At 41.1% G+C, this 17,122-nt stretch overlaps 1 protein-coding gene across 2 annotated transcripts in view; it reads right to left on the minus strand.

Annotated features, from left to right (window-relative positions):
- Positions 1–17,122, minus strand: part of zbtb16a (zinc finger and BTB domain containing 16a) — a 176,505-nt gene that overhangs the window by 10,074 nt on the left and 149,309 nt on the right. For both annotated transcript variants that reach the window (XM_022204838.2, XM_022204839.2), the window contains exons 5-6: positions 9,937–10,107; positions 199–369 (exon numbers count right to left, since the gene is read on the minus strand). In XM_022204838.2, the coding sequence (XP_022060530.1) occupies positions 199–369; positions 9,937–10,107 (342 nt within the window). The remainder of the gene's footprint in view (positions 1–198; positions 370–9,936; positions 10,108–17,122) is intronic.

Genomic DNA, 17,122 nt, shown 5'->3' on the forward strand with positions numbered 1-17,122 from the left:
TCAGACGGTCTCAGCAGATGGATAAACAGTGGAGAAAATATTCCTTGCTCTACAACCACAAATTGTTGCTTGGTGATGGTTCAATCTGCTGCACACGACAGAGTTGGAGTTGTTTTTAAACTGAGGCCAAATAGTTCCCAATGCTTTGCTAACTAACGCTAACTATCTGGTGTCTGGGACGCGTTTCCACGGCCCTACCTGTGTGCACACGGTAGTGGGTTTCCAGCTGGTGCTTGAGGCTGAACTTCTTCCCACAGCCGTTACATTCATAGGGCTTCTCCCCGGTGTGGATGCGCTTGTGGCCCTTCAGCGTGCTCTCATCTCGGAAGCAGCTCCCGCAGAACTCGCACTCGAATGGGTGGTCCCCTGCTGAAATGTGAAAATAAAACGGGACACATTTACTTAATGTGCAGACGAGATGCAGAAGGGCACACCTGTTGAACATGGGAGAACATGCATTGATAGACAAAGAAGAACAGAAACACAAGGCTTTGCCTTTATTTACATGACACCATTCAGTAAAATGCAACATTCTGCTGTGGTACCTGAATGACGTCACACTACTGAATGCTTCATGTGATTATTCTGACGCGGTTCTGCACAAAGCGACAACAACAGGCGTTACGTTCTAATGGATACCCACCTAAAGGCTTTAACACCAGCAGACAAATATGACCCATCTTTTGTCTTTCTCTACAAATCACCTGCAGTGTCGTTTTTGCTTTGTGCAAAGCCTTAAATAATTGTAGCCTGTCATGGCTGCTCACCGGCCATGAGATGTATTATTGACCATGCAGTCCCAGCGTCGCAGTGCGCTAACGGACAACCTGACTGATGTGGTAAACCTGGAATAACGAGCTGACTTTGTCATCTGGGAATTTATTATCCTCAGATATATATGTTTTGAATCTGGAAAGATCCAAATACGCCATTTTCTCCACCTCCTACAGGTCATAAGTCTGAGAAACGGCTGTTTTACAGTCACCACTTCCTGTCTGTTTGTTTCTGTACAGTTTAACTCAGACAGAGAACAGCATCGGTGCTGCTGTGAGTCTGGGTAATTCATGTATGCATTACTGGGTTGGTTTATCGAGCTAATTTAGATCACAGACAAACTGTCATCCATCTCTCTGACTGACCACACGTTCATGCAGAGACCTAGAAATAGAAGCTCAGACAGAACATTTTGATGGTGGTGCAGTGGAGAAGTGTTGGCTTTAGCTGCTGTAGTATCGCAGAAAACTCTTAAATTGTTGATATTCTTGACTATTTAAGGTGAAACAGGGAGTTTTAGTCATATTATCTTCCTCCCTTCACTCTGATTGCCAGCATGCTGTCTGTTTCTGTTCATGTTCTAATGTCTACACGCTGCATAAATACATTCTTATTTACAGAGCATCACATTTCCATCCTGAGACTTATTGCAGGTTGCCGTGGACGTACAGTACGCGCTCGCCGTCACAAATGAAAACGATATCGCATTCTGCTCCTCCAGGCTGCACAGCTCAGGTCCCCACAGGGCAGCTGTAATGGATATTCAGATGTCAATGATCAGGGATATTATGATTTGCAGGAGCCGCTCTCCAGCAGGTCCACAGACTAATTGTATTCCAGTGTTTGATGAGGAGCCGCTCCTTGCGTCATTTGCTTCCCCTCCGTGTTACACTCTCCAGCCAAGTAATGCTGTGGATATTTATTAATGCATTTCACTCCACTGCTGCAGGTTTAAGTCACCATCAATGACCTATGCCTTTCATTATCTGCCTGTCCAAGCAGCAATGTGCCAGGGAATAAATTGCATTTCTCGTTATGTGCCGCTACCACTGCCCCGCTGTTAAGAGACAATTTCACTTGCATCCTGCATATTTTATGTGAGATTTTTATGCACGTGGATACAGTATGCACGCGTAGTAGTTGGTTTATTTAGGAAGAGAGACAAAGGCAGGGGATGTGGAGCGGACACTCTTTAGATGCTGATCACATTGTGGGTTTTGTATACTTTTATGGAGGAAAACGTTGTGGGCGCCTGGCGATGTTGGACGCATTTCCCATTAAAGGGAATGCAGGGGGATGGAGGGGTGGGGGGGAGAAGCGAGACAGGGATGGAGCAGGGGATGTGGGTGTATATGGCGGCGGCGGTGGGGGCTGGGTAAAAATCAATAAAAGTGACAGTCTTTATTTGTCTGCATGAAGTTATCAGTGGCTCCCGCTGTAAGACACTGTGCTCTTTCTAGCGTTTCAACCACAGCACAGATCACAATCCATCACGGAGCTCGGTGGGCTCGCACGACGCCGCAAGAATAATAATTGAGCTCGGATTCACCTGCCTTTAATTAGGGCCTCCGATCAGAGCGGCGAGTGGGATGCTAATGCTCAGAGGAGGCCTATGGAGGGTGATTCACGCCTAATGTCCTGTTGCTGTGCTAACGCCTGTTGTTGGCAAACATCGCCGAAAACCTTGAATTAGGAGGAAAGAGCCGGCTGCGTTTCTCCTTTAATGCAAGATTTTTCTGCCAGTCTACATTGGACAAATACTCCATGAAATATGTACTTCTGTGCTTAGTTAGCTGCTACAGTAAAATCCCCCCCGCCCTACTCTGAAACCAGACATTCAAACACCGACATCTGTCTGCAGGTCTGAAGTCTGGATGTTACAACTGTGTTTGCTCAACAATCCTCCTGTGGATTATGGTAAACTTGGCTGATCTCAGTTTCTATAGAGGGTAAAATATGCATGTTTTATTCATTTTCAGTGCTAATATTGACAAATTGCTCGGTCAGGTACTTGGATCAGTTATCTGAAATATTTTTGTACTGGTTTACTGTATTCCTCCTCATTTAAACTGGATGCTACTGATACTGTCCTACTAGAGTTTTTGTCACTTCAAGCACTGGTGGCTGCTGCTTGGTTATGCAGAATAAATCACATATTATGTTGAATTTTCTATCTGGAATAGTGTTTCATCGCCCTCTTGGTAAACTTTGCTTGGCTCAGTTTCCATAGAGAGTAAAGTAAAAAAATCCTAAATCTTCATTACGCTTTATCGTTTTCAGTGCTAATACTGACAGATTAAGTGCTTAGATCAGTTAAATGAAATTACAAAAACACCATTTTTTCACTATATTCTCACACATTTAAGCTGGATGCTACAGATACTGTCCTACTACCGTTTTGTCATTCCAGTTCAACCACAGGAAGCTGCTGCTTGGTTATGCAGAATAAATCACATAATATATTGAATTTTCTACTGGGAATAGTGCTTCATCGCCCTCTTTGCTTAAAACAGTTTTTATAAAGAGTAAAATATCAACATTTTTTAACATGCTTTATCATTTTCAGTGCTGATATTTTGCTACAATCGGTACTTAGATCAGTGATCTGGATTGACAAAAAAAACACTGGTTTTCCTTTATTCTTACACACTGCTCTTGGGTTTTTGTCATTCCGGTTCAAGCAGTGGTGACTGCTGCCTGGTTACACAGAATAAATCACATATTATACTGAATATTCTCGTGGGACTAGAGTTTCAGAGCAGACCTACTAACAGGATGTGTGCTATCAGAGCGGGGTTTGCCGTCCAGCTCCAGCATCCTGCCTGTTATCTCCCGCTGCCACTCGGGGACGCCAAAGTGCAAAGCTGCGGCGCAGAGCTTTAAATAAATCAGACACAATTCTATAATCACATTGTGAGGATGTAAAGGGGCAGACAGGACTTCATTTTGTCGGGATGCTCTCATGGGGGCTCCGCAGAATAATGGGGACGTGTCCTCTGTCCATCCTAAATCTGCCTCTGCTACCTCCTCCTCCTCCTCTCCGTCCTCCATTTCTTCCCTGCTTTCACTCCTCTTTTCTCTCTTTGGTGTGGCCACATGGCAGCAGATGAGGACCCGGCACAGTGAGGTGGAACCACAGCATGGAGAGTGAACCCAAGGGTGCCCCCGAGCATCACCACCTGCGTCTGCTGACCCGCCTCCCCCCTTCCTCACCCCCTCTGACACCCCAAAGGGGGCTGCTGAGGGGTGCGCTGTGCCCATGGGCACACTGGGGCGTGCTCATTATCTGCGGTAAGAGGCTGTAAATCACCGGCCTCCATCACTGCCAGCACCAGAACCCGGCTCATTCTCTCTCTCTCTCCAAATTCAATTCAGCCCTCTCTCGCTCCGTCTCCCTCTCTTTCTCTGGCTGTAGCGCTATCAAATACAGCTGCGAACACAAAACACCCCGCCACAGCAGACAGCAAATTGGCTCAGAGTTTAAAAAAAAGGAAAAAAACAAAAAAAAACCACACACACACACAGACACTTACACAGACAGAGCACAACAACAGAATATTAATGAAGGCCTGGTCTGTAAAGAGAGTCTGTGTGCTGCTAAAGGAGCACAGCTGCCATGACGGCCACTTTATCAGCGTTCAGCCTCCACCTTACTGTACATGCACGCTCTAAAGACATACAGAAAATAAAGCTGGCGGTGTGACGGCATGCCGAGAGGCTGCAGGTGGATGGAGGGAGTCAGAGGAGGAGAGATGGCGAGATTAAGATGCTGAAATAAACACCACTGACTCTTTTTTTTCCTTCTTTTTCACTCGTCCTAAATGGCGATCCGGTGTCAGCGGCTGCTTTCACAAGATAAGGCTGCAGACAGGTAAAATGAAGCACGCGTAATGAATGTCCATAAAAGTGCTTTTTGCTGCTCGCTGTTGTCAGTTGATACAACAGAACGCTGATTCCACCAATAACCCGGCTGGAAAGCTTTCTGTGGAAGACGAGCTGCCACAGTCTGTCCATTAACATTAGGGCTGAACGCTGGGAATTGAGATCTCGGCATTTACGGGGATTTTGGTCAAAATTGACTCCAGTTTGCTTGAAGAAAACACCGGCGGGAGTCGGTGATTCAGTGTCTGAGAGCCTCTCTGGTGCACTGATGTGTTTAGGAGCAGTTTACTGTACAAACTGAGAGGCCTCATCCAGACCTCATTCACCTCTCAGACATCACAACTAAATACTAAAAACTAAAACCATTACTGCTGTAACAGTTTGCTGTTTTATGTAAGTTTCACATAATAGCTGTTCTTTGTAACAGATAAAAATGATTAATTTACACGTAAAATGTAAAAAAAAAAATCAACATTTGTTAAAAAATGCTAATGCTTGACCTGTTTTTATTGTCTTTAATCCACCAAAAATATAATTATTTGACAGATATTATGAAAAAAGGTTAATAATTTAAATAAAAGCTACTTTTACAAATTTCCCATGTTTTGTGTAAATCACAGATAATATCTGGTAAAATAACAGACAAAAATGATTAATTTACATAACTGTGGAAAAAAACAAAAATCTAAAATTATATGAAAGCTAATTCTTTCTTTTAAAATGTCTTAAAATTTTATATACTTTATTTAAAGCAGCAAAATGTGCTTTTTTTGACAAATAAATGTTATGTGAAAGAAAATGAAAATATATCAAAGATAGAAAAATGGTAAAGTTTTTTTAAACAGTTTTTTTAAAACATTTTTTAAATAGATTTTCCTTGTTTGTTAAATTACAGATAATTTTTAGTAAGATGACAGAAAAAAATATTAATTTACATTTTCATTGTAAAAAAAACAAAATGAAAAGAAAGAATATAAAAAATTAAAAATGTCTGTTTTTGCAAATAAACATTTTTTTCAGTGTGTGACTGAAATATTATTTTATTAAATATTTAAATCCAGTAAAAATATCATTTTTGAAAAGACATTTCCAGTGTTTTATTCATATATGTACTTTAACATAATAGTATTTCACGATTTTTTTTACTTTTTTAATTTGCAACTCATTATGACTCTGATTATGATTGTTATTATTATTAATGCTATTGTCACTATATTATTATTATTATTATTATTATGTTACTATTTTTATTATTATTATTATGTTACTATTTTTATTATTATTATTATTATTATTATTAATGCTATTGTCACTATTTTATGATTGTTATTATTGTTACTATTTTTATTATTATTATTATGTTACTATTTTTATTATTATTATTATGTTACTATTTTTATTATTATTATTTTATTATTATTATTATTATGTTATTATTTTTATTATGTTATTATTTTTATTATTATTATTATTATTATTATTATTAATGCTATTGTCACTATTTTATTATTATTATTATTATGTTACTATTTTATGATTGTTATTATTGTTACTATTTTTATTATTACTATTATTGTTACTATTTTATTATTATTATTATTATTATTATGTTACTATTTTATTATTATTATTATTGTTGTTGTTACCATTTTTATTTTTATTGTTATTATTATTATTATTATTATTATTATTATTATTATTGTAGACTGCAGGGGCTCAACAGGTGGATGAAGCTCACATGCAGAAACCAAACCACCCAATCAGAATGCAGAACAGGAGTGAAGAATATCGCATTAATACATCTCAGAACACCACAACATGCTAAAATAGATGCTTTTGAAGAGTTTTCCTTCTGTTCCTGTAAAAACCTGAAGCCCTCCCTATAAAGACGAAGGTTCACGTCCGTTTAATGACTCCATACTGCATTAAAATGGAGCGAGATCGACAGTTGGCCTCTTTTTGACCTCAAAGTTAATGGAATTTAAGAGAAACTCTGGTCCAACCAAAATAATTACAGTATATGTCGTATTATTATTATAGATCTGTGTGAAATGAAATCAGCGGGATTCAGGGTTATCTGGAGTTGTTTTCCCCACTAACAGAGCAATGTACTTTTGTGGGAATCGTTTTAAAATGAAAGCATCTGAACGTTTATCTCAAACGGCTGCGTTTGACTCAGATCTTTGCATCCGCATTTAAACGTGTGTGAACAGAGGAAATAAAACGACAGATTCAGACTCGTCTTATTCACCCGTCTCTCAATTAATGTGCACTTTGAGGTTGAGCGATACGAATCAAACGCTCCCTGATAGTGTGAGACATTTATGACGGTGTTTCTGTTGGCTGACTTCAGGTCTCTGGCGTTTGCATCGTACCGTCACAGGAGTGAGCATTCCTCTGGAGAACCGAACACGGCTTAAACATTTCCACTGCAGCTGCTGAAATGTGGTTTAATCTCTCCAAACAGCATCCTCTCTCCAGCTATCTCAGCCATCCAGGTTGAGAAAAGATCCTAATTGATAAGCTTCATGGGCGCAGACAGACTTTAATTTGGGTTTCGACTCTAAAGAAACATCCAGACGGCTTTAACCTCCAGTTTGTGGGCTTTGGTGAAGATTAGAAAACAGTACTCAGGGCTGCAGAACACAAACACATGTATTTAACCTACATTTTCATTTAGAGGTCATATTTATGCATTTTAGCAACTGGTTAGTGAAGACAAGGTCGTTAAGGTCAAATGATCAAGTCAGTTTCAGATTATTAGCTGGAGTATTGCTCCTGACTTTCCTGCATCCTCCTCACATGTGAGCGACACGTTAAGGTAGATGAAACAGGAAATCTACATCCTGTCCTGAGTAAATGTCCACTGGTTGCTAATGATGGCAGAGCAGCAAACCGGGGGACATGCAGGTACATTTCTGAAGCTCCGTCTGTTTTTGAGCACTATTTCCTGCAAAGTGTGAATGAGATTATTAACATCAAAGTGTAAATGCAGAGGAACACCATGCCTCCACTTCTCCTTTTTAATTTTTTATTTTTCAGGAGGGTAAATTAGGACCTATTTCTGGCGCCGGTGATGGCTGTGTGAGTTGCTGACTTTATAATCCCCCCGGCCGACAAAAGGCAGTGCATCATATTTAAACGGCTGCTTCCACGGCTGGCTCATTGTGATTTAACGCACGCCCACAGTGGGACGAGGTTCAAAGTGGCACGAGGGCTGCAGAGTCTCATCTGCGGCTCCGGAGACGAAGCCGAGGTGACATTTGCGTCGGCCGGGTGGGCAGGTGGATCAGAGACGCTGCATGTGTCCTCTCCGATGTCTGCTCGACGGAACAGATGTGTGCATCGCTACTGTACAGCGGCTCGAGCAGAACCACCACCACCAGCGCCCAGAGCCCCCCCAACACCCGCCACCATCACACTCTAATGCTAGACTCGCCTGACTTGTAAATAGGGCCGACTGCTCTCATCTCACTGCCTTTCGTTTCAAATATTTATCCGTGAGCCGGTGAGCTAAATCGGCTCTGACAGTGAGACTGTTATTTAAGGTCGCAGACAGGCGGCTGGGTGAGAGACAGAGGGGGAGAGAGGGGAGGGAAAACGCTGGTGAAATGGGATTCATTTCCATGTGTTCATATTCTGTCATGGCTACGCTTTCTCTCTTTTTTTTTCCCCCACTCTGAATAGCCGCATCCGTCAGGCTACCTCTGCTCCCTCGAAAAAATGTATTAGTATCCCGGCCTCGTCTCAGCGGAGAGCCAGAGAATTACTAGTGGACCGAAGGAGAGAGAGGAAGAAAAAAGCTAGAAAAAACAGTCAGTGTAAATAAGGCTGCTGCAGGATTCATTCTGCGTTGACCTGAATTAATGCCGTTTGTTCAGCTGAGCTGGAGGAAGAGCGTAAAAACATAATTCAGCTTTTCTTTGTGGGATGCTGGAAGCTGTATTTATCAGTGACAAAACCATTTTATTAACAGTCACTTACACTAATGCACGTGGCTGGGAGGTGCTAAAATACGGAGAAATATGAGGAAAAAAAACTTAAATTACCAGAATTTTTGGGCACTGATACACTGTAAAAAAACGTTCTTGCTATGGTAAAATTCCGGCATTTGTAGTCGCTTTAACGCTACCATAAGCAAAACATTTCCTTCATTTCCAGTAAAGAAATGCCTCCATACGGTTGATTTTATGGTTAGAAAATGTGCTTCATTCCATATTTTGCTGTGAAGTTTTAACCTTTAACCCTCATGTCGTCCTGCGGGTCAAACTGACCTGTTTTAAGGTTTGAAAATGTGAAAAAAAAGCCAAATTATTCAATACCAGAAACTGTAAAAACAGAAAAACAAATGCATTTTTCAACTTTAACTATAAACTATCATGTGGATTTCACTTTTGACAGGAAACTTAACTTAGTCCAAGAATAAAATCATGATATTCCATCAAAATCACTTTATTATATATGTCTTATTAAAATAAAAGCCTTCTTTCTGCAAAACAGTGAAAACATCTGCACTCTTTGGCTTAAACAGGAGGCTGATAGCAGTTCTCGGCTGAACTGCAGGCAGTGTTTACACAAAACAGATGCGTTCCAACAAATTAAAAGCCAACATAGTGTAATATCTGTAAGTGGAGACATGACTTTTAGCAGCATTGTGGTCTCGTGGAAAAATTTTGTACATGTTGCTTCCACTTTTTGAAATGTAAAATAAATTTTTAATGAATTCTATTTTAGATTTTTCTTGTATAATTTTGCACTTCATGCTGTGGCTGTGCTGTTTTCATAGAGGTGCAGGATTTTATATCGAGCCCACAGTGAGTAAAAGCGGGTCAGGAGCTACATAAAAACCCAGAAACTGCTTGGAGGTTCAGAGGGGTTAAAAACCATGATGGAGCTGAAACATCGATACGAGTGGCTTCTTCTGTGGGTGTCGGCGATACGGGACGAAGGAGGAGGTCAGATTCACAAGAAATACCAAATCTAAACGTGCTGCCCTCTCATGGCGGAGGTGTGTGGACGCCTGGTTATGAGAGAGAGGCTCACCCAGGGAGGCATTATGGATTAAAGTGGAGAGCAGACCCCAGGGCAGACCCAGAAAACAGCAGAGGGATTACACATCCCATTTGGGCCGGAGAGCCGAGGGATTTCCCAGATGGAGCTGGAGAATGTGGCCGTGGAGGAGAAGACTAGACTGCTGGGTGCGTTCTAACCCAGAGCTTCTGTTTACGTTGTGCAATCATCGGCTAACGGAGAAGCTGGACGACGAGAGCGTCCACTGACCTGTGTGTGAGCGTAGGTGGCGTTTGAGTGCAGTATGGCTGGGGAAGGTCCGGTTGCATTCGCTGCAGATGTAGCTGCGGACGCCGGCGTGGACCTCCATGTGCTGCTGCAACGCTGTCTGGGTCTGGAAACGCTTTCCACAGAGCAGGCAGAAGATGGCCATGTCCGAGCCTGGAGAGCAAAAACAGACAGAACAGATGAGTTAGCGGTGAGATTTGTCTGGTTTAGAGGAACTTATTGTCTGTTTGTGGGTGTATTATAAAATCTGTACAGCAAGAGTTGCAAAAATCAGATCAAAGTTGGACTAAAAACTCTGGATTTCGCTTGAGTTGGCTTGAGAAACTAGATCAGAGGTGTCCAACATGCGGACAGCGGGCCAAAAGTGGTCCTCCAGAGGGTCCAATCCGGCCCTCAGAGTGGAAAAATTACAGAGAAGACATTAACTGCAGATTGTAAATGAGTAAAACTATGAATTTAAAATAATGTGGAAATGAAAAGTGATGGTTAATATGGTTGAAGCTTGATTGTCTTCAGAATTTTCAGATTGTTCTTAATGTTTCAGAATGCAGTAAACAAAGGGAAACGTGTGGAGTTGAGGTTTTCTTCACACAAATCGCTCCAAAGGCTGTGCAGACGCGCAGTCATTATGATCCAGGCTTCATGTGTGATGTCCTGAGCTCACTATATTTTACTAAACGCTCCTTCACATGAAGCAGGACTGCATTTACAGGATTAAAGCTGCACACAACACTCATGTTCCAGGGCGGCTGTGTGCAGAGATAAAGATCTCCTATGCAATACTTCAATCGAGTCTCGACTCCGGCGAGCAGTGTGCATTTTTCTCCAGCAGAGATAAAGAGCACACAGTTGTGAGCGCACAAACACATAAAATCACAAACACACACACACACACACACAGACACACACACACACACACACACACACACACACACACACACACACACACACACACACACACACACACACACACACACACACACACACACACACACACACACACACACACACACACACACACACACACACACACACGCTGCCTCCAACACACTCCCTTCACACTTTTTCAATTACCAGGCTGGGGAAAACTCTGGGGAAGGACTGAGTGTTTGGAGCTCAGTTTCTATTTCATCAGTCAATAACACATCTTTGGGGCAAAGCTGACACTAATTTAAAAATCTATGAAGAGCAGCCCGCCTCATGTTCATAACCACTGGAGGAGGAGGAGGGCCCACGACAGCCTCCACGCCGGATCAATCACTATCTCTGCCGCTCGACGCGCTGCAGAACGGCGCTTAGGCTGAGGAGGGGAAGTGTGGAGCTGGAGGACGATGACGGCTGGAAGAGCTGCCGGAAAGCAGGCAAAGATCGGAGGTACAGTTTGGAGCAGAGGAAGACGACGCAGAACGCAAAGTCGGAGAGCGTGGAGGAGAGAATTAAACATCGACAGACCTTCCCAGTATGAGTTTACGTCTGTTTATGTGTTTGGTTCATCAGAAAGGATGCAGGCGGTGATGCAGGACAACATCTTATTCCAGAAAGTGAATCAAATCCACTTTATTGGTTGCATCTGTGATATATAAGTGATCTACTTCATGTGTTTTACTGAGGCAGCAGTGGGTCGTAGTGGTAGAATGGACTGCATCTGTTCCATCGGGAAATTAAATCAAATCTAAGCTTAAAATCAGGATATTTCTTTAAAAGTATTCTATATTCTGAAGTTGACCAAAAAATACAAAAATTTGCCCCAAAACAGACTTTAAAAAAAGAACAGAAAAAAACGTAAACAAATTAAACATCGTCAGAAATTTTCTGATTGAATTTACATCCGTTTGTATGTTTTGTTCATCAGAAAGGATGCAGGTGAGTCTACAGGAGTGAAGAACCTTCATTAGATCCTTGGTGGAAGCTGGAGGCCTGTCAGTGCTACAGGGGACCAAAGTTCTGCTCGTGGTTCTCTTAGAGGATGGGGAGCAAAAGAGTAGATTTAGTTCTTTGGCACAAGAAATTTCCAATTCTCCTGGGCAGAATGTCATTAAATTTGATGCCACCATGAAGTTTCCTTCAGGTCCACCCTCTGGACAAACCAAAGATGAGACATTTACTGTACGAACCTTAGCTAGTTCAGGATGGAAACTAAGTGTTGTAGTGTGTATAAAAGCAAATGAAAACAGACATGGAACTACTTTTGTTGTTTTTTTATCAGTTCTTCTCCTCACTGAGGCTGACAATCCTGCTTCCTGTTCACTTCCAAGCTTTCCCATTTTAACGTTTACGTCATCTGCCACCAGACTGAAGCGCAAACAGAAGACTTCCGTCACTTCACAATTAATCCTTCATGGTCACATTAACCCTCTTATCGTCCTGTGGGTCAAAACTGACCCGTTTTAAAGTTTAAAAATGTGGAAAAAATATATATTTTTACAGTGAAACTTCTGATGTTCACATTTTCAACATTTTTGGGAAATCTTTGAACATTTTTTGGTGGAAAAAAATGTAAAAATGTTTCTTTAAAGAAAACATTAGAAGTTTTACTGATATATATGTAATCACTTTAGATATTTTTAGGATTTTTTGGATGATTTTACAAATTTTTGGAAAATATTTACAAGAATTTTCTTGGAAAATTTGGGGATTTTTTTAAAATTAAACTTTTAAGGGAAATTTTTAAGGAATTATTGGAATTTTCTTTCAGAAGGTTTTGCAAATTTTCAGAAATTGGGGGATTTTTGGCAGAAGTTTTGGACTTTTTTTTCCAGACAAAGAAACAATATTTTTTGGTAAATGAGGACAACAGGAGGGTTAAAGAGGAAAGTAGCAAACTACTGTCTGTAGAGATGGAAAACGGTAGAAGTGGTCTCGAGGCAAAAAGGGAATTGAAAACGTGAGAGAGGAGAAGGGTGGACCTGGCTGGGGGTGGAGGGGAACTGAGAGAGACTTTTGACTACAGATAGACAATTAGAAGGGAAAAAAAGGTTTTGGAATGTAAAAGGTCAGCAGACCTCTGACCTCCGGCCGGGTGAAGGCATGAAGGAAACATGAAACCCTGATACGGACACACAGCCTCATACAAACACAAACACAAAGCCAGGGAGCACAAAGTGGAAAAAGACTGAATCTGAAGACGGTGCAGTTACAGTGGAGGCGAACGGCGGACAATATGTGTCAGCAATTACGGACCGACTTCAAAAAGGAGTCTGACAGTCACCGTTCCTAACAAAGCAACGCAGCGGAGAGCAAAGAGTCAGCGAGACGAAGACATGAAGTAGAACAAAAGGCAGCAAGAACAAACAAAGCAGCAGGAAGTGACGGACGTTTAAACACGCTGCTTTCTAAACACCACAGAACACATCTAGGACCCGACGCCGACTCTTTGAGCTTTGAAGAGCTGCTGTGGTACAAATATTTCAGGTAGTGATCTGAGACTAACAAACAACATCCAAAATGAGATCCATAGTTATACATCAGTGTTTAGTGACCACTAATTAATGCCCCAAAACTACTTACGAGCCAATTTATTGTTCCATCTGTGAGATCTAACTCAACTTAATACAATAAAACAAGTTTGTTTGTTTGTTTATTAAGAACCCCATTAGCCTCTGACACAGCTCAGAGGCTATTCTTCCTGGGGTCTTTCTCATATTCATTACAAACAATGCACTTTTTATTATATATATATACATATATACACACACACCTACATCCTTCTACACACCTATCATACAATTTAACAAAAAGCTACCAAGACCTCAATGAGAAAATCTGAAGAAAGAGAAACAAAAATACAAAAACATAGCTGCATATTACAATGTTAACAATGATAACAAGTCATATTACATTCATTGTAAGTTGACTTTAGTATTTCTTTTGTGTCCATTATTGTGTAAACAAAAAAGTTTCAATTTCTTTTGAAAGCAAATTTTGTTGTTCTCTGCAATAAGAAATCTCAGTAAAGCATTCCATGCAATCATGGCTCGATAACTCACAGTTCGTTGATTTTGATTTGTTCTGCTCTGAGGCAATAGACACCTTGTTTCACTTGCTTGGCGTGTATTATAATTATGAATACCTGAAAAAGATTCTAATTTACAATGAATAATTTTTTGGCATTTTAGAAAAGGTGATGTCTAAACTCTAGATTTATCGTTTAGGTTGTAGATGGTGGTGACGAACTGATCTGCACCAATTTAACCTTCTGAACTCACCGATTTGAACATTTTTCATTATTTTTACCAATGTGCACCATTTTTCTGATCCAGAAAGAAAAAAAACACAACAACAAAGGATTATCAGCTTTCAGTCTTTAAACTATTCATCTGTGACGTCCTGTTCCATCTAGAAAGTTAAGCAAGTGCAAGCTGAAAATGACAACACTTCCTTTATTTTAAATGCAACATTTCACCAAAAAATACAGCACTTGTTCTAATCAGATTCTGCAAAAAAATCTGCGCTCCTTGCTGCAACCAGGGAAATATTTCTGACTGAGCATATATAAATATATACACAATAATAAAAAATAAAACTAATGTTGTATTTTTTCATACTTTTATAGGGATAACGTAGAAAACAAAGTCCACTGTGGCATATTCTACCACAAAAAGTGAGATAATAAAAAAATGAGCAGTTAAAAAGCATTGTTTGGAGAATTGAACAGTATGGAATCTACATGACAAAATCCAAATAAAGCCGAAGAAAGCTGCTGTAGACGGTTTGTGAAGTCAGTTTGTCTGGCACAGTCGAGCAAATTATGTCTAAACACAAATCCAGGCTTTGAAGCACTTTGTCTTTAAACTATGGCCGACATCCCAGACGCTTTTCAGCAGTCTGTGTGGGAATCTATCTGCCGTCGTTTGGCCTTTCTGATTACTGCGAGACTAAATGAAGTGGTACAAACTCTACAGTCAGTCCAGGGAATAATTGTGTGTTGCAGGAAAGTGAGTCGAGGTGTTGTCGGCCGCTGATAGATGAAGAGAGCAGCGAGAGATAAAAAAAGGAAGGAAAGGTGGGAGAAAAGTAGTTGACCCAGGAGGTCCATTACAGTGCAAAATTGAGTCAGCCCAAAGTGACACCTGAAAGGAGGAGCTGGAGCAGCCGGGGTGGTGGGGGGCTCTTAGTCTCAGTCCTGTTCGGCTGTTTTGGAATAATTTAGCTCCTCTAACCAGGCTCCCTCCACTTCTCGTGCCATCTATTTATAAAGGCCTGGGCAGTTTGTGTGCGAGGCGGCGGCGGTGTCGGCAGTATCTTAATGGGCCCGGAGTGGCAGAGCTGCTGTTATTTAAGTGGGGGACGGACAGAGGCTGGTAATGGAGAGGAATACTCCCCGATGGGAGCTGACAGTGGCCGGATGGGTGCAGAGCAGAGAAATGGCCTGAGGCTGGCCGCTGAGGGAGGAACTCTGACTGACTTTTAGAGGAGTAAACACCCACCCACACGCCTACCTGGAAAAATAAATACCTTCTGAGACCGTCGTCTTTATTAATAGCCTCAAAAATCATCTAATCATCACAACCTGCAAAAACACCAAACCAACCGGGACTAAAGTATTAAAGTTCATCACTTTAAAGATCCTACAAACAAAAGCGAGAAACAAAATGACAGAAAAAGAAACAACACAGGCGAGACAAAAAGAAAACACAAAACGACAAAAACATGAACGACAAAAATCAGACAACAAAAACAAGACAAAATGTTACAAAAATGAGACAAAATGTTACAAAAATGAGACACAAAACAAAAAATGAGACAAAAAAGTTACAAAGTGACAAAAAATGACAAAGCAAGAAACAAAATGACAGAAAAAGAAACAACACAGGCGAGACAAAAAGAAGATAGAAAATGACAAAAACATGAACGACAAAAATCAGACAACAACAAAAACAAGACAAAATGTTACAAAAATGAGACAAAATGTGACAAAAATGAGACAAAATGTTACAAAAATGAGACACAAAACAAAAAATGAGACAAAAAAGTTACAAAGTGACAAAAAATGACAAAGCGAGAAACAAAATGACAGAAAAAGAAAACACAGGCGAGACAAAAAGAAAACAAAACGACAAAAACATGAACGACAAAAATCAGACAACAACAAAAACAAGACAAAATGTGACAAAAATGAGACACAAAACAAAAAATGAGACAAATGACATGAAACAAAACAAAAAATTCAACAAAAAGAAAACACAAAACGACACAAACATAGGGAAACGACAAAAATCAGACAACAAACAACAAAAATGAGACAAAAAACGACAAAGCGAGAAACAAAATGGCAACTTTGACTCCAGAACTTGTGAGCTCATCATCGGTACGCTGCAGTTTCAGGCTGATTACTGAATGTTCTGCTCTTTACGTGTCTTCAGATTTAAAAAGATCAACACATGGAGATGTCATCAAGGTAAAAACTAAAGTAACAAGTCAGGAATCCGGTGTGGTAGTTTGTTTAGGAAACCATTACGCGTCTTCATCGATGATGAAAATACTGCAGATAAAAGAGAAATCTGCCCATTCGTGCCCTCACTAGAAGTTGAAGACATTTGGGTTTAGAAGTCTCAGTGAGCAGTGAAAACAAACAGCAGGCTTCAAACCTCCCTCCTCATCGACCTGAAGGTGATGCTGCTCACAAATTCACGCCTGCTCTCTGCGCCCCTGACCCAGCAGCCGAACAGCGGCGTGCCATATTAGCCTGATGTTTCATGATGCACTTCAGAGTCCTCCCAGCGTTTCTCTGAATCCATCCTGAACGTTCCTGGGACTGGAGACAGTTAAACGTGTCCTGACTGTGGCCTGCAATGCAGCGTGCTGAACAGAGGACCTGCCAGAGTTAATGAGGCAGAGAGCAGCGGGACCTCAGCACAAGGTGTTCAATCACAGGCCATTACCGCAGCCCCAGCCTCTGCTCCTGCTTTCTGCTGTCAATAGCAATCTATAGCCAGCAATAGTTTATCCATACGGAGGGCGGGATGGCGGCCCAACGTAGGCGTCCTGATCCCAACACCTGCATTCATTTCAGGTGTTTGTAGCAGCAGAAAAACGAGCAAAGGTTGCTGCAGCCCGCTGATTGATGAGGTCGCTGGTAAACGGAGATTCCTCATCTCATTTAAATATGATTCATGTCGAGTGTTCAAACCCGACTGGATACAGCCGCTGGAGAAAATCACTAATCCTA

Source organism: Acanthochromis polyacanthus, chromosome 17, assembly GCF_021347895.1.
Source record: "Acanthochromis polyacanthus isolate Apoly-LR-REF ecotype Palm Island chromosome 17, KAUST_Apoly_ChrSc, whole genome shotgun sequence".
In the NCBI taxonomy this organism is placed as follows: Eukaryota; Metazoa; Chordata; class Actinopteri; family Pomacentridae; genus Acanthochromis; species Acanthochromis polyacanthus.